Consider the following 25,289-nt stretch of genomic DNA (forward strand, 5'->3'; position numbering starts at 1 on the left):
TTGTTGACTTTCTTTGGCATGTGTGCAATTGAAAATGTAATGTAAACTTAAATAGTATACATATTCTCTAGTTCGTGGTCATGTCATATACCACTCTATATGTATTACATCATATTAATTATGCTGTCGAAATAATTTCATTCTTGATATTTATTTTCCCAGCTTGAGCTATCTTTGAGAAAGGGTTATTAAAATATTTCTATATCCTAGAAATTTGTTATATAATTTTCTTTAAGCTATATGAGAATAAATACATATATATTTATGTTTGCAGATATGTATTTATAGGTATATTTTAATCCACACTCTATCAGCACTTTGTTAATGCTAGAAGTATCTTAATTTTGAATACACAACTAAAGGGTGTTTACTTCATATTTGGAAGATTCTAATTAAAGGTTAACATCGTGAAAATGCAAAATGGTATAGCTGCTTTAAGAGACAGTTTAGCAGTTTCTTACAAAACTAGATACATTTTTACCATATGATCAGCAGCTGTGTTCCTTGCAGTTTACCCAGAGGAGTTGAAAACTTAGGTCCACACAAAACCTGCATGCACAGCAGCTTTATGTCATCGTTGACAAAACTTGGAAGCAAAGATGACCTCCAGTAGGTGACGGATAAATCTTGAGTCTTTAGTGATACCTCTCTTGCTCTCTGCCTCCTGTTCTCCCCTCTTCTTGCCCCTTCCTCTTCTTATATGGTAATCTTGAATCTATCCAAGCACAGGTCTTCCATTCAGAACCAGGTCATATACGAATCCCTCCATTCTTTGCCTCACTTAATGTAAAAAAACAACTTGCTCCTTAGAAGAAGTGAGACTGTAAACATTTAAAATTTGAACCTGGTCTATGTAACAAGATAAATGGAACAGAAATGAGGAAGAATGTGAATTTGTGTTAGAGGAAAGTGAAGAAAAGAAGGATGGTTCCAGAAGTGTTCGCAGACTCATTCCAGTTCTCTAGCTTCCAACACAGAGATGCAAACATGATCTGTGATACGTCACAGAGTCTATAAGAAATAAAAACCAACTCTTTGACCCTTAAAGCAGTTTTTTTCCCCTGATGATAAAACTTAGGCAGACATTTCTCAGTTCTTATAGAACACAGGGCAACCAGCAATGTCTGTGATAATGTCCTTAAACTGAACACTGGGATGAGTTTCACAGGGCTACTTTTAGTAATATCCTTCAGTTCTCACTGCATGAAAAATGAAACAACTTCAAAGGGCCAGTGAATCAGAAAAAGCAGTCTGTAGGACATTTGAAAAGAGGCAGTATGTGATGGTGTCCAGCAAATGACCCCATGTGTCTGGCTCTACATTTCAGTAGATTTCTGGGTACCTAGAGCAGAGGTTGCAAACTGGCAACTTAAGGGCATCATCACAACCAGAGGCACAGTGTGTTTATGCTACAGAATTAATTCCTCTGGTGTCTATTTTTAAAAATTAAGTTCTAACGTAAAAATTAGGCAAGTTCACATAAAAATCCAGATTTTTAGCAATTGTGAAGTGAGACACGGACACCACTAGATTTTCATCCCCACAAGTAGTGAAGAGCGCCCCCTGCTGTGTTTGGCTGGTGTGCACTCCCTACGCCATGCCCTAGTACAGAATGGACCCGCTTTCACTCACCCCATCAACTGTGCCCAAATAGATTTTTGTTCATTGACAGCCCTCCTGCAGAGGCAGAATGGGACCACTTGTTCTTCAAGCAGTCCCATTAATGTTGCTTCCCTCTCTCCCTTCGTAAAGGTTTTGAATGACACTGAGTTTAAGGTCATTTTGATGGCAGCTCTTATGCGTATGCCAGCCAAATATTAAACTCTGTTCTTTGATTCAACTGAGCTGATGATAGGATCTAGTGCTTGACAAGAATTTTGTTGAGTAGAGTGATAAACAGATTAGGTTTATTCCTGCTCTGTGCTCCAACACACTTGAGAGAAATGATCCCTTCTTACCAACAGTGGTGACCCCAAAATGCTCTGACAGCCAAGAATGGGATGTGGGAAAAAAAATAGGGTGCGAGTTGTTGGCAGCTAATGTCACTTTAAAGGTGTACACTAGACAGTGTTGGAATCCTGGTGGAAGAGAAGCTCTATTTCCGTTGGAATGCTGGGGGGATGTGACATCATCTTGTGGCTGTTGGTGGCCATCTTGCTTTCATAAAAAGGAAGACCATATATATTAGAATGACACCAGCACAGAGGGAAGTAAGCAAAGCCAAGAGGTCAGGAAAGATGGTTCCTGCTGACATCATGGAGCACCCAGGAAGGTAAATCTGTCACAAAAGCCCCATAGTAGACTTCCTCTACTATCTCATTGGCCAAAACTGGGTCACAAGTCCTTGCCCTGACCATTCGTTATGTGGGAGGTGGGATGGAGGAGGGGTTGCCGTAACTGGCTTGAACCAATGTGATTCCTTCCAAATGAGCATCCACAGGAAGAAGGCAGTGTGCTGTGTGAGAACCAACACCATCCTGCCATAAAGGAGAAAGGGACAGAGTAGCCGAGGGTTCAAAGCCAGGGGAGCAGAAGATCAAAAGGAGCACAACATGCAAAGGTGCAGAGCTGTTCTGATGAAGTCCAAGTACGACATCACTACCTGCTTCTAAACTGGAGGATGCACAGCCCCAGTTCTGCGCAGGGAGGATCCAAAACGAGTACTCAGTACATATTTCTGCAGCATCAAGTTTATTACAAGATTTAGAAGAACCAGGTACTTTAATAAGAACCTGCCCCCTCCTACAAACATGGAAGAAAAGAGCAGGGGCAGGAGCAGGGCCCAGGAAAAACAGTCCGGTCTCTGAAGTTTCACCCAGGTGGGGGCTGAGTGGTGGATCTGCAGCGAACGTGGCTTCTCCTCTTGTCCCCCAAGGGGCTGTTGCCATCTTCTAAGCTCACTAGGTGTTTTGTGTATGATGCTTCTGAAGGCTAGGTGATACCAGTCACCTTCCTGATGCAAATCCCGTGCAGAGAACACCACAGCAGTGTGCACACCTCCATCGTCGGCTGCTGGACCAAATTCTCTCACCTAAAGGGCCTTGCACATATGGTGCATACTTGCACTGTTGCCCCCTCCAGTGTGCGTCCAGCTTCTGGTCAATCTCTACCACCATGTGGCCAGGCTCCCTTGATCTCATTATCTTGAGTTCAACGTTCAAAATGTAGGAAGCCTGGCTTGACCTCCCAGAGTCTGGTTGTAGCCCTGCCTTGGCCATGCACAATTTAAATGGGCTTCACCCTGTTCTGTTTGCCTTGCCCCTTCTTGGATGGCCTAAAGCAGAGCTTTCTCAAAAAGTCCGAGTCGCTTCCCATGGGTTCTGGCTTGTTCCCTCTGGGTTTCCGCTGCTGCTGCTGCTGCGGCTGCTACAGTGGGTGGAAGGGGAATCCTCAGGGCCACACTCGGGGCAGGGGGTGGGGGACTGAGTTAGGGGTGGCTGTCCTTGACTCTGGCCTGGGTGGGGGAGTGGAGTTCTCGACTCCAGGCTGGCTGGATGACCTGCAGGCTGTTTGGTCTGCTGCCCTGACTCCTGGTCCTCAGGCTCCTGCTTGGCCTTGCAGACCCTGGAGTTCTCTGGCTGAATCTCCTGAGTAGGGAGGGGCAGTGGCCTTCATATTCGCGGGAACTGCAGAGGCCTAACCACGATGGTACATCACTCTTGGTTTTTTGTTCCCAGGATGAGGTACATCACATAGTTGTATTTTTCCTTTTTAATGCATCCTGGATCTGGTTCCACTGAAACTGTAGGTTCATCATCTGCTCTGTCACTCAGGGTTCCATGTCGTCACTAGGCAGCTCAGTGTCAAGCCTGAGTTCCTCTTCCTGGTCCATGTTTAGTCACGGGTCCTGCATGATGTCCTTTAAACTTCCTCTGTCCCTGGGGCTGAGGGTTATCTATTTAGAAACTCTTCCAATGCAAAAGAGAAAAAATGGCATAAGGTACCACCCACTTAGTTCCACTGCCACAGCTCCCTGAAGTTCTTTCTCTTGAAAGGTAGGGTCCCATGACCATCTTACATAGCAGCACTCATATATTCCATATGTCTACTGCAGGGCCATCATATTTTTGGCCCAGAAGAGTTCTGGGGTGGCAAAGTGGGGCTGCCCCAAGCAGGGCTGTCACAGAACATGCTCAGCTTACTTCCACTGAACCTTGAGTGCTGAGTCCAGAGTCTGCAGTTTTGAACTTTTTCTGCATTGAAGTGCACGTTGTGTGGCTTCAGGTTCTGTGGATGATGCCCCCTACTGCACAGCAGATACGAGTTGCTGGAATATGCCTCATGCCTCATTCTCGGTCATGTGGCCATGGTCATGGAGGTAGTCTGACATGTCCCCTCCACCAAGGTGCTCAAAATAAGTAGGAATAATGTGTTTTTGGTGTCATTCACCTCGAATAACTTGACTGCGTTCAGATGATGGGTCTTCATGCAGTCAACTTCCTGTGACGGAAGTCTCTGGAGGCCGGAGGAGCCCTGCTGATTGATGACTTAGACAGCCACCTCTGTCCCAGTCAGAATGTGCCAGCCCAGCCTCACCTGGCGAAGCTGTGCTGGCCAGTGGGGGTCAGGAGCTTGTAATGGCCAATACGGGGCCTCTGGTCAGCAGAGATGGCTGCAAGTCATGTGACATTGTGACCTACTGACTACACCAACAATACTAACAGTGCTATCTAAGCTTTACTATGCTAACTAACGATACTAGCTATGCTGATTAATACACCGGCAGTGCTAACTATGCTTGTTTCCTAGGTCAGAGCAAGAAACCAGTCATGCCCAGGGATAAACCACAGTGGTTTTCTCATTTTTGGTCTCAAGACTCCTTTACTCTGAAAATAAATAAATAAAGGACCCCAAAGAGCTTTTTGTTTATGTGGGGTATTAAAAAATGATATTTACTTTATTAGAAATTAAAATCTGTAGAATGCTTTAAATAAGGGATATATGTTAGAATGTTACTCCAGGATTTGGGGTGGGGAGGGCGTAGGGTGGTGGATAGTGTTGTATTCTGAAAAGTTCTTGGCGATTTGATATGTTTCTACCCCGTCAGCCAAGAAATGGTGCTGCCCTTTGAGAATCACTGCTTTAGTGTATAATAAATTAGCTTCATGTGTAAAATGGTTATTTAAAAAGTATCTGCAAGGAATTACTTTTAAAACCCATCTTCTATTTACTATGGGTTAGCCAAGTAGTTCCATCATAAAATATTTTCAAGTGTATATTTAGTTTAGCTACCTGAAGATGTTTTTGTTTGTTTTTAATGGAACCTTGCTAAAAGTGAATATACTTACAAAGGTGGCTACTTCATATACATAAAATTGGCTTGGTACTGGGGAAATAATGATATGCAAAGCCTAAGAATTTTCACTATTAATTCATCCAGTTAATTCTTTGGACAACTTGTTTCACATCTTAAAAGATATGTTGCTTGTTTTTCTCTAATTAATACAATATGTCAGTATTCTTTACAGTTTTTAGAACAGATTTCTGTCAAGTTTTATATCACTTTAAAATAAACTACTTCAAATCATACAAGAATTGTATTTATTGAGTATATTTGATCTGATCAGTGTTCTTAAAGAGATACTTTTTTTCTATAAAGCTCTGATCCACTGTGATTAAGCTCCAGACATAGCTGAAACCTTTTAAACTAAACCATTACACCCTTCAAACTATGCCTTCTATCTTTCTCCATTAGTAGCACATGAAATGAAATGAAAGAAACATCTTGGAGGTATTATAATTCAACGCTTCTGGATAACATACTTGTGCCTTATTTTTTTCAAGCGTTTTTTTTTTTTTTTTTTTTTAAATTCATTCTATTTTGTCTTCCTCACCAGCTCCCAAAGGCCATTCGCTTTCCATCCGTAAGCTCTGTGCACCTCTGCCTTTGGTCTTTTATCTGTCACATATGTTCTAGTGATGTTTTGGGCACTACAGGAGGCCCCTACCCATCTCCCCACACACCCAGGTTTTATAAGGATGCACTTTGGCTTGCTGCATGCTCAAGGGACCCTTTACTGAGGGAGGATGGAACGAGGGCTCACAACCATTCTACTTTTCTTTGCTACCCTAACCGTTCTTGGTTTTATTCTGTTTGCTTTGTGAACATTTTAGTGTTCTGTTTGCTCATTCCTGACTCTGGGCCTGGTACTTGCTAGTCCCCTTCCCTGGAATGCTGCTGTCATTCTTCGCCACTCCCGATCGTCCCCTGGCCAGCTCCTGCTCACTGCTGCAGCCTGTTTAGGGTAGTAGCCCACATCCCCGCCCATGGACCAGATATTTTACTATATATTTCCCTGGTTTTCTTTATTTTATATAATTGCTTATATTTGAATTTATTATGTTTATTTGTGTATATGTTCTGTTGTGTCTACTAGAATGAAAGTTCCCTGAGGATAAGATATATCTATGTCTGTATCTTCATCTCTGTGCCTCGGTTTCCATCTGTCCCTAAAACTTAATACATACCTAGTACAGTAAGAATGAAAAATAAAATGCGTGTAGATTAGAAAGGACAACCTTAAAACATCTTTGCTTGCAGCCAGTGTGATTATGTAGAAAATTCTAAGAAATCTTTAGAAAAGCTTCTAGAAGTAAAAAGAATTGAGCAATGCCATAGGATAGGATAGTATAAAAAAGCTGGATTTCTGTATGCTAACAATGAACAACTAGAAGTTGAAATTTAAAAACATGTACAATGGCATTAAAATACAAATAGGGACAAATTCACCAAACAAATGAACAAGATCCATGCACTGAAAACTGCAAAGTATTGCTAAGAAAAACAAATGTAAATAAATGGTTTGTGTATGGTTATAAGGTGAACTGTGTCCTCCCAAAATTCGTATGTTGAAGCCCTAGCACCTGCTACCTCAGTGTGACTGTATCTGGAGATGGGGACTTGGAAAAGGGTGTTAAGTTAAAATGAGGCCGTTGGGATGGGCCCTAATCCAGGATGAGACCAGAGATGAGTGTCCACAGAGAAAAGACCATGTGGGGACAGAGTGAGAAGATGACTGTGTACAAGCCAAGGAGAGAGAGGCCTTGGGAGAAACAAAACCTGCCCTCACCTTGATCGTGGGCCTCCAGACTGTGAGAAAATGAGTTTTTGTTGTTATAGCCACTCAGCCTGTGGTGTTTTGTTATGGAGCCTTTGCAAACTAATACATATGCTCATATGTTACAGATTTGATACAGTTAAGACCTCAGTTCTCAGCAAATTGATCTATTGATTCAGTACAAACCCAGTGAAAATCTCATGTGTAGACATTGACAAGCAAATTCTAAAATATATATTAAAAATTCAAAGGAGCTTATTTTAGGCAGGATAAATTGGACTACTACCGCTTAAACAGCTTAAATTCAACCCTGACTACAGAGCTCCTATAATCAAAACAGTATTAGAGTTAGAATAGATATATAGCCCAGGGGAACGAAAAGGGGAGTTCACAAATAAAACCACTCATATGTGGCTGCTTGATGTTCAGCAAAAAGGTAAAAGGAATTCAGTAGAGAATGAATAGACTTTTCAAGAAATGGGGCAGGAAAAAATGATATTGATATGAAAATAAATAACCTTCAACTCCTACTATATGATGTAGACAAAAAAAATCATTCAACGGAATCTAAACTAGAAGTGTTAAAATTATTATACTAGAGAAAATTTAAGAAATGAACCGTTGTGACTTTGAAATTCACAAAGGTGTTTAACTGAGACAATGAATGCTCATTAAAGAAAAATTGAAAAAAATACACCACATTGTAATGTAAACTCTGCTTTTTAAAAGACACCTTAAGAAAATAGCAAACAACAAAATAAGCCACATAATATTTTCTCCCTTATTTTTTATTTTTTACGCTTACAGCACCTGCTCTTCCTAAGTGGTCTTCCATCCAAGTACTAACCAGGCCCGCCCCTGCTTAGCTTCCAGATCAGACAGTATTAGGCTTAGTTCAGAGTGGCATGGCCATAGACCATTATAAGTATTTTAAAGAAGAACTTATATCCAGAATATGTGGGGGGAAAAAACTTTACAATTCAATAATAAAATATTTGAACAGCCATCTAATCCAAAAAAAGATATTTGGACAGTAAACACATGAGTAGCTAGCTGTTAAACCTAATCATAAGGAAATTAATCATAAGGAAATTCAGATTAAAACCACAATGAGATATGACTAGACATCTACTTACATGTCAGAAATGCAAATAAGACCCAGAAGCAAGAGTTCCCAGATATATGGACCAGTGGGGCTCACACATTGCTCATGAGAATATAAAATGATTACAATTGCTTTGAAAAATTTAGCAGTTTTTTACCAAGTTAATCAGAAACTTACCGCATGACCCAACAATTCTACTCCTGGGTATTTACACAAGAAAAATGAAAATATATGATCCACAAAGCACATACCCATAAGTACACAAATAGTCATGATAGCCTTAATTACTATAGATCACAATTGCAAATAGCCCAGATGTCCATCAACATGTGAATGAATAAACCAGGTGCAACATATACATTCAATGAGAATATTCACAATAAGAAATAAAGTGCTGTCACGGGAATATGAATGAACTTCAGACCTACTGAACAAAAGCCAGACAAGAGTATATGCTATATGATTCCATTCATACACACTCTAGGAAAGATAAATCTGTATTGCTACAAAGCAGATCAGTGGTATCTTGGCAAGAGTGAGACTTGATTAAAAAGAACAAAGGAGAACTTTTTGGGTGATGGAATAGTATATTTTGATTGCGGCTTTTGTTTCATGAGTGTGTACAAATTTATCAAAACTTAGTGAACTTTATACTTAAATTTGATTGCTCGTAAATTATGCCTTAGCAGAGCTGATGAAAAACAACAAGCGAAACCTCCTTAATCCATTCTTCTTAAATCTTTGCCAATCAAAATCATCATATCCTCTTCCCCTGATGCTGCCATTACATGGTGTTTGCATTCTATCTAGCAGTTATGTCATTTTACGTTTTCGTAATTGGTTGGTTGTATTTATATGCCCTCATTTAGTTGATGACCTTCTGGATGCTTAGAACTGTTGTGTGTATTGTCTTCAGTGCCTGTTACAGTGACTGGCACACAGTGGTTCCTCCATGAATGCTTGTTGAATTAGATTGACATAAATCAGAATTCGTTGAGTCCGAAAATGTGACAGATCTCATCTCTGGTAGGCAGGCCGTGAGAAAAGGTGGAGAGCCACGCAGCCTAGGGTAAGATCCGCCAGCTCCTTTCGTGTGGCAGGTAGAAACTCTCAGGCAAGCAAGGCTTGGGAAGCCAGAGAGAAGAGTTCAGTGGAATCCATACTGCATCAGGATGGGGACCAGGTGACACTGTGGCCTGAATACTTAGGGTACAGAGGACCAGGATTGACATTAAGCCATTGGTTAGGACAGGGTATGAGATGACCCGTCCTTCACTACCAACCAGGGTGACCTCAGTGCATTACAGCCATCATCTTGGGCACCGTCATGTCATCTCCCCCAGAGGTAAGGACCAGCAGGAGCTCCGACAAGGCCCATGAACAAGGATGCAGGTTGAGCAGACACTGAGAGCCGGACCCAGCCTTGAGAATCCTCTCAAAGCAGGCAAGCAGACTGGCCCAAGCTGAAACTGAGTGAACAAAAATGTCAAAGCCAGAGCTGTGTGGCTGTCGAGGAGCAGCACAGAGGGTTGCACTCAGCCTCCTCGTTATACTACTTAAGTTTTCTGGGCCAACCCATGGGTCCATACCAGAGGTGATGAGTGAGAAGAAAGCCAGGCATCAGCAACTGTCAGGATCGCTGTAAGTCTGTTCCACCTTCCTAACCTCTGTGGCATAGAAGGCTGTGTTTATGACATTGATCCTGCATTTTGTACCCTCTCAGGAAAGCCATGGTAAGATAATGATACATATGTCAGCTGGCAGGTGTGAAACTGGCAGAGGACTAAACATGGGAATGTTTTTTGGGAAATTCTTAAAATACTGCCATGGACTGTGCCAGTTCTACCTCCTAGATGCATTATCTTCCATCCGTCCCTTCTCGTCCCAACCCCCAACACCAGGGCCCTCGTACACACCATCAGTCCTGGCTTTGGTGATTGTGGGAACCTTATTACTGACCTCCTTGCTCTAATATGTTGCCCTCTCATCCATTTTCACCTCATTCACACTAATTTAGTCAAAACAAAAAAATTGATTAATATTCTCAGATGGCTTTCTAGTACTTAAGGGGTAGAGACCTAATTCCTTAAGTTATAGGATATTTCTCAACATGGCTCCCATCTCCCCAAGCACCTCATACTCTTATCATGGTGTCCCTCCAACCTGGAATCTCATTTGTATTCTCTCCCTCCCTCCGTCCCCCTCCTCCCTCTCCATCTCTCTCCCCTCTTCTCTCCCTCTCTCCCTCCTTCTCTTTCTGTACAGCTTCCAGTTCATTCTCTGGGTCCTCAGTTCTCAGGTCCTGAGGGAGTTGATGATCCTCTCACATCTTCTGTTCACCCGAGTCCTGTGTGCCCCAAGAATACTTGCCGGTGGTGCTTGTGGCTGTGCTGTTTACCCCTAGATAACTTGTAGATTACAGTCCTAACCTTACCCCCAAGCTTGCCATGAACTAGGTCGCTTTCATTATTATTTTCGCATTGCTCTAGTATATCCATAGTCTTTGGAAACAAATGACATCATTCTATTTATAGCATCCTGTTTTTAGTAGTGGTATTTCCCTTTACAAGATACAGTAATTCTCAATTGCTGAAAATGTCAAATCCTAGAAAGCTTAGCATTCTTATGTCTGATGTTAACACTGGCAGCAAGCTGCTCTTTTTTCCTAAAAGGGAAAAGGGTTAAAATCTCTAGGTATCTGGAAGCCTGGGGGTGGGTTTCCTTTGCCTGAGGTGGCTACCCAAGAACTATTTAACTGGAGTGTGGAAGTGAGGATGTTGGCAAAGAGAAGGACTAAGTAGCAATTCTGGCCATGGGCAAATGTGGGCCTTCAGGGTGATCTTGGAGAAGGAAAAACAGCGTCAGCATCTTTCCTGTGTGACTTAATAACATCCCATGTCCACCTCTGTCAGGGCACTTTCAAAAACTATGTTTACATTTTTGCCTGATGCGGAGATAATCTATATTTATTGATGTACCATTCACAGAGTTTCTACTAGATGTCAGACACTATGTACTGTGGCTTACCTGGTCTTTTGGCTTATCAACTTACATTCTGAGACTGCACCATGGTGCCTGGCATGTAAGGGATGGTAGTCATTTATTCATCTAACTTATTAAACAGGGACAGCAGGACAGGCTTCATACAAGGCTCTAGTGTTTTAACAAATTAAGGCAGTGCCTCTTTACTTCCTGGTGTTCCAGATATGAAGTGGAGGAGGGTGGCATGTCCAATGGAATCCCCTGGGCCTTCTAAACACACATTCCGAGTCAAAATGTGCATCTGGGGCCTCAGGCTATATACATTTTTAACAAAGGTCTTAAATTTTTTTTAGGGTTTCTGAACAACTATTTTATTATATGGATCTTTTCATACAGTAATTCCCCTTACACGGGAGCACGTCCCCTTGTTTGCTGAGCAAGTTCCCCTCAGGGTATGAAGTTTCTTTGTTTTTTTGTTAATTTTTCAATTATAGTTGGCATACAATTTTATATTAGTTTCAAGTGTACAGCATAGTGATGAGACATTTATGTAACTTACAAAGTGATCACTGTGATGAGTCTAGTGCCCATCTAACACCAGACATGGTTATTACAATATTATCGACTATGTTCCTTGTTTGTCCCATGTTATAGCCTTTTATTTAAACTCTGTTTTGTCTAATATAATATTGCTACCCAAGCTTTTTTTTTTTTTATTTCTGTTTTCATGAAATATCTTTTTCCATCTTGTATACTTTTAGTCCATCTGTGTCTTTCAAGTATGAAGTGAGACTCTTCTAGGCAGCATATGTATGGGACTTGTTTTCTTCCATTCAGCCACCCTTTGTCTTATGATTGTAACATTTAATCTATTTACATTTAAAGTTATTATTGAAAGGTATATAGTTATTGCCATTTTATTCACATTTTTATCTTCTTTTTCCTTCTGTTTGAAGTCCATTTAACGTTTCTTGTAATACTGGTTTGGTGGTGATAAACTCTCTTAGCTTTTTCTTGTCTGGGAAGCTCTTTTTCTGTCCTTCGATTCTAAATGATAGCCTTGCTGGGTACAGTAATCTTGGTTGTAGGTTCTTGCTTTTTATCACTTTGAATATTTCTTCCCAATTTCTTCTGGCCTGCAATTTTTGTTGAGAAATCAGCTGACAGTCTTTTGGGAGGTCCTTTGTAGGTACCTAATTGCTTTTTCTCTTGCTGCTTCTAAGATTCTCTTTGTCTTTAATGTTTGGCATTTTAATTACGTGTCCTGGTGTGAGCCTCTGAGTTCATATTTTTTGGCACTTTGTGCTTCATGGGCTTATAGGGGAGTTTTTTGTCATGATTTCTTCAAATCGATTTTATATTCTCTTTCTTCTTCTGGTACCTCTGTGATGAGAATGTTGGTATGCTCGATGTTACCCAGAGGCCACTTAAACCATCCTGGTTTGTTTGGATTCTCTTTTCTTGTTGCTGTTCTGACTGGGTGTTTTCTGCTACCTTACCTTCTAAATTGTTGACTCGACCCTCTGTTTCATCTAATCTACTGTTGATTCCCTGTAATCTTCATTTCAGTTACTGTATTCTTTATTTCTGACTGCTTTTTTGTTGTTTTCTATCTCCATTTTTGTTTCCTTTTTATTTAAGTTCTCACCGAGATCATTGAGCATCCATATAACCAGTGTTTTGAACTCTACATCTGGTAGATTGCTTGTCTCTGTTTTGTTTTGTTTGTTTTCTAGAGTTTTGTCATGTTCTTTCATTTGGGACATGTTTGTTTCCTCATTTTGACTGCCCCCCAGCCCGTGTTTGTTTCTATGTATTAGGTATAGCCACTATGTCTTGTCAGGGTAACCTTATGTAGTAGGTGTCCTGTGTGGTCCATTGGAGCAGTCTCCCTGTTCACCTGAATCTGGTGCTGCAGGTGTGTCCCTTATGTGGGTCATGTGTGCCCTCCTGTGGTAGTTGAGCCTTGATTGCTGTTTACACAGCAAGTAGGAGGGATTGGTCCTTGGGCTGATTGGTTGTGAGGAGTGGCTGTGACTATAGTAGAGGAGCTGTTCAGGGGCTGACCCCATGGAGCAGGATTCACTTTAGCAAGGCTCTCGTGCCTGCCCAGTCTGCCCTTTGGGTGTGTTGTTTATGGAGGTGGTTGGGTCGTGCTCTGGTCTTGTCTGAAGCCAACCGCTGAGTGTGCTGGTCCTGGGGCCTCTTGGGGGTGGGGGGACTCTCATGCTGGCTAATTGCTGCTGCTGCCTGTGCCCTGCCTGGGTCCACCTGGTGTGAGCTACAAAGTGATCTGCAGATAGTTGCCACTTGTGCTGGGCTTTGAGGTGCCTGGGAGAGGCTAACATGTGAACCGAGGCTGGCTGTCACTAGTCCAGGGCTTGGGGCTGCATAGCAAGAGCAATGGGGCACAGTGAGGCCAGCCACTGCTTGTTTGGTGTTTGTGAACCTTTAAGAGATTTTAGGAAAGTCCCCAATGCAAGCCAGGGCATGCCCTTTGTATGGAAAAACTGCTGGAAGCTACTTGGGTGGGTCTGCAAGTTCAGTGGGGTGGGGTCTCAGAATCACCAAGGTGGGGCAAACGATGTTAATTAGGGCCATGTAAACTCAGACTTGGAGCCCACCTGGGCCTGCGTCTGGGTTGAGGAAGGGCTCCACACAGAACAAAATGGCTTCTGCCAGAATTTCTGTTTAGGAGAAAAGTGCCCTTCCAGCCCTTTCCCTGAAGCCAGACAATTCAATTCCTTCCCATATTTCCATCACAGCTTTCAAACTGCTGCCCCCAGCTCTGGAGCCCAAAGCAACTCAGTCCATCAGCTGTTAAATTCCTGCCCAAGCCCTTTAACAAGAACACCTAGGTCTCCAGCAGCCCTCCATTTCATTCAGCCACAACCCTCTCAGCTACAATCCTTGCTTGTTTTCACAGCCAGAAGTTATGGGGACCCCTCTTGCTGGCACTGGAACCCTGGGCTGGGGAGCTCGGTGCGGGGCTGGGACCCTTGCTCCTCAGGCACCACCTCCATAGCTGAGATATCCCTCCCAACTTTTAGCCATCATGAATGAGTGTGGGACCAGCCCGTTCCTCCTCTCCACCCCTCCTACCAGTCTCGACATGGCTGCTCCTTTTTATTCTTAGTTATAAGACTTATGTTCAACTGGATTTCAGGTGGTTCTCAATGATGGCTGCTCTGTAGTCGTAATTTTGATGATGTGGAAGGAGGTGAGCACAGTGTTTACCTACTTTGCCATCCTGACCTCAAAGTCCCGTTTTTACTTCTTTAATGTGTCTATTAGAAAATTTTAAATTACGTATGTGATTCACATTATAATTTTTTAAGAAAATTATGTCTAACCCTTTGTTTACTGATTTAAATGGGTAATTAATTTTTTTTTTATCCTGCACATTGTATTAAGAATTAAATTTTTTAGTCTACGGCCATACCACCCTGAACAAGCTTGATCCTGTCTGATCTCGGAAGCTAAGCAGGGTCGGGCCTGGTTAGTACTTGGATGGGAGAGACTACCTAAGAAGACCAGGTGCTATAGGCATAAAAAATGAAAAATCAAAAATAAGGGATTGCAGTCTGTGAGGTCAACCAAGGGTTGCCTCACCTAAAAAAAAAAGAAAATTTTTTATAAGACTTGCAGTGGAAACCATCATCCTAACCTTACCCCTTCCATTCAAAGGCAGCTTAATATCACTTTTCTTACTCAGTTCTTTTGATGTTTCTATCTAAATTTCTAAACAGGATGCTTATAGTTCTACCTTTTATTTTTCAATTTTAGGCATTATCCAGTAACTTTCTTGTAGAAAAGGTGAAGTTTTAGTCTCATCCTTTGTACCACATGGCACAAACTTTCTCTCTGTCCATCTTCCCACCTTCTCAATGTGGTTGTAGCATACTTTCACCTGTATTGAGATTCATTATTTGCATTACTATGACACTAATCAAAACTGAAACATGCAGTGCATTTTGATTACCTTTTCTTTCTAACTCAGCATGTTATTTTCCCTGTAATTAATAATTGTCCTCATTTTCTTAGTTTTCCAGGTACTTACCACTGATTAAACTGAGTCCTCCCACAGTTTCTCTTCTACAAACTTAGAAACATATTAGGTAATCTACCAATTTTAATTTCTTGAAGAAATTTTCTTTAGAGTTCTGTCATCTACTCTAGTGTGAACTGGTTGCATCATTGTCATCTTGGAAACTCCCATCACCAGCCATGGTATTCCTTTTACCAAACATGAAATGCAAGCGACAGATGTAATATCTGATCAATCATTTTGGGTTTGGAAGTTATTTTCACTCAGAATTATGGATTAATTGTACTGTTTTCTTTTAACTTCTGTTGTCTTTGAGAAGTTCCTTAGCAGTCATATTTCTCACTTTTTTTAAGATGACCCCTTTGAGCATAATGTTTTCAAATTTTATGGTCCACTCCCTGTAGTTATAGGTCTTTTCTTATCCTTGGACCATTGGTCTTTTTAAATCTGGGAATTCATGTTTTCCAGATCTGGGAAAGTCTTCGAATTATTTGAACTCTTTTTTTAAAATCTATTCTGTATTCCCAGAAGTTTTGTTAATCAGGCGGCCCTTCTGGACTGGGTCCTCTCTAATTTTTTTTTTTTTTTCCAATCTATTCTTTCCTTCTTTTCATCTCTTCGTCCTTTTACTCTGCTTTGTGGTCATTTTCTATAATTTATAACCCTGTGTTTTCATCTCTTTATTGAGTTTCTTTCCAACTATTTTATATATAATTTCTAAAAACTCCTTTAGTTATTTGAATGTATTTGCGTGTGTGTGTATCCTGTTTTTATTTTATGGATGCAGTATTTTCTTTATGTTGGCATAGATACAGGTTTTTTTTGAAGTTTTCTTCTCCCTGCATATTGCTTATATCAACCAAATTGCATTGCTCATTCTTTAATACTAGATATTTTTCTCATATGTGTTGTGATCCTTGGCTGTCTGCTTATATATAAGATTGTAGCACTAGGAAGCTAATTGGAAAATCTCTGGGATAGGTAGAACGTATCAACTGCGGCTTCTCTCAGGAGTTAGTTACCTATAGAGCTTTCCTTGGGGAAAAAGATAGTGGCAGTATTTTTAGGTTTTCCCTCTTGGTGATGATCAGATGCCACAGAGAAGAAGACCCTTCCAGTTTTCTTTCTGGAGATGTACGTAGCTGCCAGAACACTTAAGAATCAAGCTGGAGAAAGAAGGCTAGGGGTCTCAGTATTCCATATGTAATTTTTCATTTTATCCTTCTGCTTTTGGTATTTACTGTTAATCATACCTGATAAGTCTCTTGTCCAGAAACATTTTTGTTCTTTTGAATTAAGTCATGCAGTCTTCTTTCAGAGCTGGAGAAAAATGGGTGCTTGGTATAGGAGAGATCTGAGGGTCTTAGTTTGTAAATTAGCTTTTAATCAGTCCTTTTTTTCCTAGCACTACCTCTACTCCCTCTTCCAGAGGAACATTGGATTCCATCAATTTCTATGCCTTTTGGAGGTTCTGTGATGTGCTGTACATGGAGCTGCTTCTCTAATTTCCTCACTGACAGCTTGTATTTCAGCTTTCTCTGATGTTTTGTGTTACCATTTGTCCGTGTCCTTTTTCAGAACCAAAGAGCACTGCTGACTCTTCATCCTCCCTCTTTGTCTTTGTGAGTTATGGCTTTATTTTATTAAGAGATAACATAAAGTGCACATAGTGCACTAATCTTAAATTTATAGCCTAATGTTTTTTAAAAGTCTGATCACCATTCAGATCAAGATAGAGGACATTTCCAGATGCTATGTGGTCTTCTCATGTCCCTTCTAAGTCTGTATCCACCACACTTAGCACTATTTTTATTTCCATCATCAAACACTAGTTTTGCCTGTTTGTCAACTTTACTTGTATAGAATCATTCACATAGTTTGTAGTCTCAGTATGAAGTCTTATATCTGGCTGCTTTTGCTCCAAGAATTGATGAGATTCATCAATGTTGCAGGCATCATTCTTGTTTTGTTTTGGTTTTGTTCCTTTTAGTTCCTGTGTATTATTGCATCCTATAAATATACCACTATATATCCCTTCTCCTGTGGGTAGGCATTTGGATTTTTTCAAGTTTTGGGGCTTGTGAATAAAGTTGCTATGAATATCACTGTACGTGTTTTTGGTGTGTACATTCATTCATTTCCCTCGGTTATGTGCTGACAAGAGGAATTGTTGGGTCATAGAGTGAGAGAATGTTTAGCTTTAGTAGAAATTGCCAGTTTTCCACTTACATCAGCAAAGCATGAGTTCCAGTTGCTGTCTTTTCTAACATTGGTCAGTCTTTTGAATTTTAGCCATCTGATAAGTGTATAGTCAGACTGCTGTGGATTTTAGTTTCACTTACCCGAGGGAATAGTATATTGAATACCTTTTCTCATGCCATTTAAATATGTTCTTTTGTGAAGTACCTGCTCATACTGTTTTCTCATTAAAAGTAATAATTATGCCTTTTTGATAATCTTGTTAGAGTTATTTTAATGGAGTTTTGGGAGAGAACAGGGCCAGCTGCATGTGAGTAACTTGCTACCTTTAAATGGAAGTCAGATGACTTTAAAGCTTCATCTAGATATTTTTTTCTCATTCTTGTTGTCTCCAATGTGTTTTTCAGATTCATTTTTAATTAGCTGTGTATAATCTGAATTTATACTATAATGAATTTTAGAATGTCACTCTCGGTTCCAACCTTAAAGATGTGTGATAGGAAACTAATTTCATGAGAAACTGAAACAAGATAATTATTCAGTAGCTGTATTCTGCCTAATTTTTTCAGTTTTAAATTACAAAGATATTTAGGACCAAGAGTATTATTTATAGATCCATTCAGCAAATATGTACTGAGTGCTTTCTCTATGTCAGATCTAATAGTATCCATAGAGAATACAGTAGAGAATACAGTGTTCCTCTGGAAGAGGGACCAAGGCAAGCAAGGCTCCTGTCGTCTTGAAATATATTTAGGTAGGAGAAATTGATAATAAATAAGTAAATGAATAGCTAAGTAAGATAATTAACGATAATAATTCCTGTTTTACAGAAATGGAGCAAGAGCCACAAAATGGGGAACCTGCCGAAATTAAGATCATCAAGGAAGCATACAAGAAGGCCTTTTTGTTTGTTAATAAAGGACTGAATACAGATGAATTAGGGCAGAAGGAAGAAGCAAAGAACTACTATAAGCAAGGAATAGGACACCTGCTCAGAGGAATCAGCGTTTCATCAACAGACCCTGAATACACAGGTCCCGAGTGGGAATCTGCTAGGCAGATGCAGCAGAAAATGAAAGAAACACTACAGAATGTACGTACCAGGTTGGAAATTCTAGAGAAGGGTCTTGCCACTTCTCTGCGGAATGATCTTCAGGAGGTGCCCAAGTTATATCCAGAATTTCCACCTAAAGACATGTCCAAAAAGTCACCGGAGCCTCAGTCCTTTGGTTCACCTCCTCAGCACACTGAAGTAAATGGCAACACCTCAACTTCAAGTACAGGATCGGTTCCTGCGCCTAGTTCTCTATCCATACCATCTCAGAGTCATCCAGCAGAAGCACCTCCTGCTTACACTCCTCAAGCTGCTGAGGGTCACTACACTGTATCCTATGGAACGGAATCTGGGGAGTTTTCATCAGTTGGAGAAGACTTTTATAGAAATCATTCTCAGCCACCTCCTCTTGAGAGCTTAGGGCTAGATGCAGATGAGTTGATTTTGATACCAAATGGAGTACAGATTTTTTTTGTAAATCCTGCAGGGGAGGTTAGTGCACCTTCATATCCCGGGTACCTTAGAATCGTGAGATTCTTAGATAATTCTCTGGATACAGTCCTAAACCGTCCTCCTGGGTTTCTTCAGGTAAGCCAAAGAAAAATGTAAATATAATTTGAAATATGTGTAAAAGGCACCACTTTTGTTTGTTAATATTTATAACATTTCTAAGACAGTAAATGCAAAAAGATCGTTATGAGTTCTAGTTTCTTTTAAATATTTCAGAAATTTATAAGCCTTGAATGTCTGTGTTTGTGTTTGATAGCCTTTCTTTTTCTTTTTTTTAACATATAAAGCCTTGTTTTAGTATTAAGTTTGTGGTGACAGGTCCTGAGGGGATCAGAGTGTTCATCCTTAAATTTTTGATTCTTTATATGAAGAGGAACCTAATAACTTTAATTTCAAAAGGGATTTATGTAATATGTGGATGTATTTATGTAATGAATTACTGTACATTTCCACAAATGATGTCAAGCGCCAGCTGAGGGTCTGAGCTGGGCTAAACCCAGCCCAGTGTCTAGAACAGTGGATCTCAACCAGGGGCAGTCTTCCTCCCTGCCCGCTTCCCTGGGATCTTTCGGCAATGTCTGGGGACAGTTTTTGTTGTCATAACTGGGAGGGAGGAGTATGCTACTGCTGCTGGCATATAGTCAGTATAGGCCAGGGTTACTGGTAAACTTCTCAACGGGAGAGCTCCCATTAATGAAAAAAATTATCCAACCTCAAATGTCAATCATGCCAAGGTTGGGAAACCCTAGTTTAGAAGAAAAGACTCTGATGATAATTTAGGTTGCAATTCTAACATCCCAAGCATATCAACTTACCAGGATGCCCTTGGTCCTAGAGCAAAGACGTGCTAAATAAAGGTTATTGTGGAATTACTGAGGTGTCCTAAAGGTAGTGGTCCAATAACAGTCTTTTTAAAAGATGGGACATTGGTATGAGGAGATGGGCTCTAGAAATGAGGACTCAGTGTACAATGGGTATAACGAATGAGTTTACGTGGAAGGGAGATGACTATTCCAGCAAGGCAGGCGCCTTGGCCCAGATTCCGGATGTGGTTTAGTTACAACACTGGTTATCTGGACTCGTTTTCTCTTTTGTTGCACTCTATTTTCAGTTCTTTCGTAGCTTTTACATGGAATCAACTTGAAAGTTGTTTTAAAATCATTGGAGACTTACTAGGGGTATATGAAGCAGCTATTTGGGGGCATTGTTGAAAAGAAGACTTAATTACTGGACAGTGAGACTATTGTGAATCCTATAGGTTATTTTAGGAAAGAATCCTTGAGGTTAGAAAGAGTAGGCTTATTGACTGGGATTGTGAGAAGGCTGATAAGAGCTAATAGTTTTTGCTGATCTGGTAATGTGTTGTATTATAACAATGGAATTTTTAAAAACTTGAGACTAGACTATTGGAGGTGTGGGAAATAAGCATCAGAAACAGTGTGTCTGGTTACGTGAGCTCAACCATTAAAATGAACCATTTTCTAGTAAAATTTGTCCTGTCTTAGTGCTTTTAATTTTGTTTTTAATATTTCTACTTTTTTGGTGCTAAATGGAAAGTAAAGTTAAATCCAAAACTTAATTTGTCTCTCTAAGGGGCTTTCATTTACATGTATTCAGATATTTGTAGCAGTGTCCTAAAAGGGGGTTACCATGTGTTTGTTTACTAAACACTTTATGTTCTAAAAAACAACCACTAAATCAACTAAGTATCAGAAGTTAGATAAAATTTTTTTAAGCTGTAAAAATCACTGTTGGCCTATTTAGGAAATGAGAAATTAATTTGCTTTTAAGTAGGCAGACTTATAATTCTAGGGCTTCTAAAAACTATTTTTCTCTTGGTTTTGGTTTTAATATACTTTTTAAACTTATTAAATTTGTATTCAGTTTGTACAGAACTTGGACATGAGATTGCCCTCTGAAAGTGAAACTGAGAGGAATCAGTTTCACTATGGTAGGTGAGCCTACCAGTCTGTAATAATCTATCCTGAGAAAGGCCTGTGAAGTTTTATTTGAGATTTGGGGGTACTCCAGTTCAATCAAGGTGACCAGAATGTAGTTAATCTTAGAGAATCACTTTTCCAAACTTAAGTCATTTAAGTATGAACTTTATAATTTTTTTTTGTTAAATCCATACTTCTGCTCTTACTTTCATATTTTTGTTTAGATATGTCATTTGTTAATTTCATAGTTATTGAAATTGAGGGAAGGATGTATTTTTTTCTAATACGAGTTAAAACACATAAGTACTCAAATTTAAAAAGTTTGTGTATTACTTGAAATCATTTCACATACCACAGATGGTTACATATCATAGTTTAGAAAAACAATTTTTCCAAACACAGTTTTCACAGTAATGTTTTATTGTAACTTGTTCGAAGTTTGACTTTTTTATAAGAGATGGAGAGTGGCTTTTGAGACAACTAAAAAAATAGAGAACCCATAAAAGAAAAAGAATTTGGAAATGTTTATTAAGTACTTTCTAGGAAAGAGTCAGACCTGGATGCGCTGATCCCTGCATATTACAGTCTGTTGGTCAGGGGTGATGGTCGTATACTAGAATTTTCCATCATTGACATGAACTCTTTTGTGCTCTTTGACTCACGTTCACCACACAATGTTTTAATAATAGATTGTTCTCATAAGATTCTTAATATTAGGAATAGCAGTGTCCTGAGTGAGGAGCACAATTCTGGCCACTTAAAGAATGTATCTGAATGGAAATGAATACATTTGGCTATTTTGATTTAAACTTGGTCTCTTCCGCATTTAGATCTCCAGGAAATGAGCCTTAGTCTCAAATCTTGGTATACTGAGAGTCTGACCTCCCCAGGTGACATACCAGGCAGCTTTGTGTCATTTTGATTTAACTTTGCAATGATAGTGAATCCACAAACATAACTCAGTGTTTTATTCTAGCCTCTGTCCTGTCAAGTTCTCTTGGGTTTAGTAAATTCTGTATATTCAATATTGTGAATGCTGAGTTTCTAATTAAAATAATTGCTCGGCTTCTCTGGTACCAGATCGTGTGCATTTAAATCATAGCTCTACATTTTAGTTGTTGCCTCTGTGCAGTGTAATTAACCTCTCTGTGCTTCAGTTGTCTTGTATATAAAATGACAGCACTAACCGACTTAATGGCATTTTTGTGAGGATTAACAGTACATGTAGAGTACTTGAAAACAGTTTTTTTTTTATTTCTACAAAGGGATGTTTAATTTGAATGGTAAAGAAAGCTTTAATTTACTCTGACCATTATTTATTTAAAGCTAAACTCATTATTGGTTAACAGTGGGCTATTTAAGGTTACCAGTTTTAAGACTTTATAAATAGTGGAGCAATAACATTTTTAGCACAGTTCTTGTGAGTGGTTTGCAGGATGACCAGACTATTACATGGCTAATTTTTATGGGGGCCTCATTGATGCCAGTGGTCCTATAAAGCCTTGTAAAATACCTTTTAAACTTTACCATGTTTGTTTTCTGATATAACAATTGTAAAACCTTGCTGAGAACCTAGTTCATTCATTGTTTTTTTTAAAAATAATAATCCTTTCAGGTGTGTGGCTGGTTGTATCCTCTAGTTCCTGATAGATCTCCAGTTCTTAAATGTACTGTGGGAGCCTACATGTTTCCTGATACAATGTTGCAAGCATCAGGATGCTTTGTGGGAGTCGTCTTGTCTTCTGAATTACCAGAAGATGATAGAGAACTCTTCGAGGATCTGTTAAGACAAATGTCTGACCTTCGGCTTCAGGTAATTTGTGTGATCGTCTTCAGGATGAAAATCTACTTTAACGTAAGCCTAAGCAATTTGACTTCGGAGCCTGCAATCTTAATCAACTATTTACAGCATATTCCAAACTTGTATCTTTGAACACACAAGCAAATTAGTATATAATACATTAGATGGAGATAAGAGCTATAGAAGAAAGTGGATAACAAAAAACAGGAGTCCCGGTATGGGTGAGGCAGGTGCAACTGTAAATAGGATGATCAGAGGAGAAGGTGATATTCAAGAAAAGACCTGAAGATGACCCAGTGCTAAACGATGGTGCAAGAACTCATGGTCAGAGGTTTCCATTAGACCCTTTCTGTGTGAGGTTGACTGAGAGTTTGTATGAAGGCAGTACGTGACGCTTGGGTGATCTGACAGACCACTTGGCCTGACCTGTATCTCAGATCACGAGGAGGCATGAAGCCAAGCACTTGAGTTTTGCATCTTGCTATCTTGCAGAGATGAATCAAGATTTTAGAATCTATATCAATTATTCATTCATTTGTTAAACATGTATTAGTTGTCTGCCATGTTGTGGACACTGTGCCAGGTTCCCAGAATGTAGAGCTCAGTCAGCTGGGATCCTACTTACTCCTCAAGAAGCCTACAATCTAGCCAGAGGTGCATGTGCATGAAATAGCAATTCCAAAACAGTGTTCTAAGTTCAAGGTAAAGTTATGCTTGTACCTGGGTAATGAGAATTCAGAGGACATCAACCCAGGCTCAGGGTCACAGAGGTTGCCAGACATAAAGAATGGGCAGACCTGTAGTGATGGCAGCCTGCCTCTTCCTCCAAACCCACTGGCTGAGTAATTGCCCTCTACAACTCTGAAATCCTTTCTAGATATCAGAAAAAAACACTTGTTTTTTTCACAGATTTTTTTCTGTTTTTTTTATTTTGCTTTTTAGATTCCACATATAAGTGAAATAATACAGTATTTGTCTTTCTCTGACTTATTTCTCTGACTTAACATAATACTCTGTAGGTTCATCCATGTTGTCAAAAATGGTAAGATTTCATTCTTTTTTGTGGCCAAATAATATTCCATTGTATATATGCACCACTTCTTTTTTCATTTGTCTTTTGATTGGAGTATTTAATCTGCTTACATTTAATTATTGCTAGGTATGTAGTTATTACCATTTTATTTTTGTTTGTTTTTGTAGTTATCTGTTTCTTATTCTCTCGCTCTCTTCTCTTGTATGTTGATGGTTTTCCGTAGTGTGTTTGGATTCCTTTTTATTATTTCTTTTATAGCTCTTGTAGATCTTTGGTTTGTGGCTACCATGTGCTTCATATATACCAAGCTATGTTTATAGTAGTCTGTTTTAAGTTGATGGTCGCTTGAGTTCAAACATATTCTAAAATCACTACTAATTTTACTCATCTCTACATTTATGTTTTTGTCATTAGATTTTACTACTATTGTGTGTGTGTTTGTCTGCATTCCTTAATTTACTGTTGTAATTGCACATGATCTTCCTACGTTTGACTTTTAACCTTTGTAGTAGCTTCGGTGTTGGTTGATCCACTGCTTTTATTAAGTGTTTTTCTTTGTCCAATGAGAATTTTTTCTTTGCAGTATTGTCTTATTAGTATTTTTTGTTTTCTTTCTTCTTAAAGGATTCCCTCTAACATTTCTTGTAATACTGTTTTGGTGGTGGTGAACTCCTTTAGCTTTTTCCTATCTGGAAAGCTATCTAAATGATAGCCTTGCAGGGTATAATAATCTTGGTTTTCATCACTTTGAATATTTTGTACCAGTCCTTTCTGGCCTGCAGAGTTTCTGTTGAGAAATCAGCTGACAGTCTTATGGGAGCCCTTTGCAAGTAACTAGCTTCCTTTCTATTACTGCTTTTAGGATTCTTTCTTTGTCTTTAATGTTTGGCATTTTAATTATGACATGTCTTGGTATGGGCCTCTTTTGGTTCACCTTGTTTGAGATTGTCTGCACTTCTTGGACTTATATGTCTATTTCCTTCACCATCTTAGGGAAGTTTTCTGTCATTTCTTCAAATAGATTTTCAATCTCTTGTTCCCTCTTTCTCCTTTGATACCTCTGTGATGCAAATGTTAGAATGCTTGATGTTGTCCCAGAGGCCCTTTAAAATATCTTTATTTTTAAAAAAACTTTTTTCATTTTTGCTGTTCTGATTCAGTATTTTCCTCTACGTTGTCTTCTAAATTGCTGATTTGATCCTCTGCTTCATTTAATCTACTGTTGATTCCCTCTAATGTATTCTTCATTTCAGTTATTGTACTCTTCCTTTCTGACTGGTTCTTTTTTATGTTTCCTATATCCATTTTTATGTTTTCTAGCTCTTTGTTGAAGAAGTTCTCACTGAGCTCATCTACTCTTCTCCAAAGTTCATCAAGCATCCTTATTACCAGTGTTTTGAACTCTGAATCTGATAGATTGCTTGTCTCCATTTTGTTTAGTATTTTTTCTGGAGCTTTGTCATGTTCTGTTATTTGGGACATGTTTCTTTGTCTTCTCATTTTGACTGCATTTCTGTGTTTATTTCTATGCGTTAGGTAGATCTACTACATCTACCAGT

The 25,289-nt window shown here is 39.5% G+C and overlaps 1 protein-coding gene and 1 pseudogene across 8 annotated transcripts in view; both read left to right on the forward strand.

The window, feature by feature from the left end:
- The window catches only part of SPART (spartin), a 65,562-nt gene that overhangs the window by 19,929 nt on the left and 20,344 nt on the right, over nucleotides 1-25,289 (forward strand). For 7 of the 8 annotated variants that reach the window (XM_039872998.1, XM_039872994.1, XM_039872997.1 and 4 more), the window contains 2 exons: nucleotides 18,223-19,034; nucleotides 22,512-22,709. In XM_039872998.1, coding sequence (XP_039728932.1) covers nucleotides 18,225-19,034; nucleotides 22,512-22,709 — 1,008 coding nt within the window. In that variant the 5' untranslated portion in view covers nucleotides 18,223-18,224. Of the gene's footprint in view, nucleotides 1-2,698; nucleotides 2,717-18,222; nucleotides 19,035-22,511; nucleotides 22,710-25,289 lie in introns of those variants that run through there. The other variant, XM_039872996.1, reaches the window with a different exon arrangement.
- LOC120610786 (uncharacterized) lies at nucleotides 14,574-14,694 on the forward strand (annotated as a pseudogene).

The sequence above is a fragment of the Pteropus medius genome, unplaced genomic scaffold (assembly GCF_902729225.1).
Source record: "Pteropus medius unplaced genomic scaffold, Ma_sr-lr_union100, whole genome shotgun sequence".
In the NCBI taxonomy this organism is placed as follows: domain Eukaryota; kingdom Metazoa; phylum Chordata; class Mammalia; order Chiroptera; family Pteropodidae; genus Pteropus; species Pteropus medius.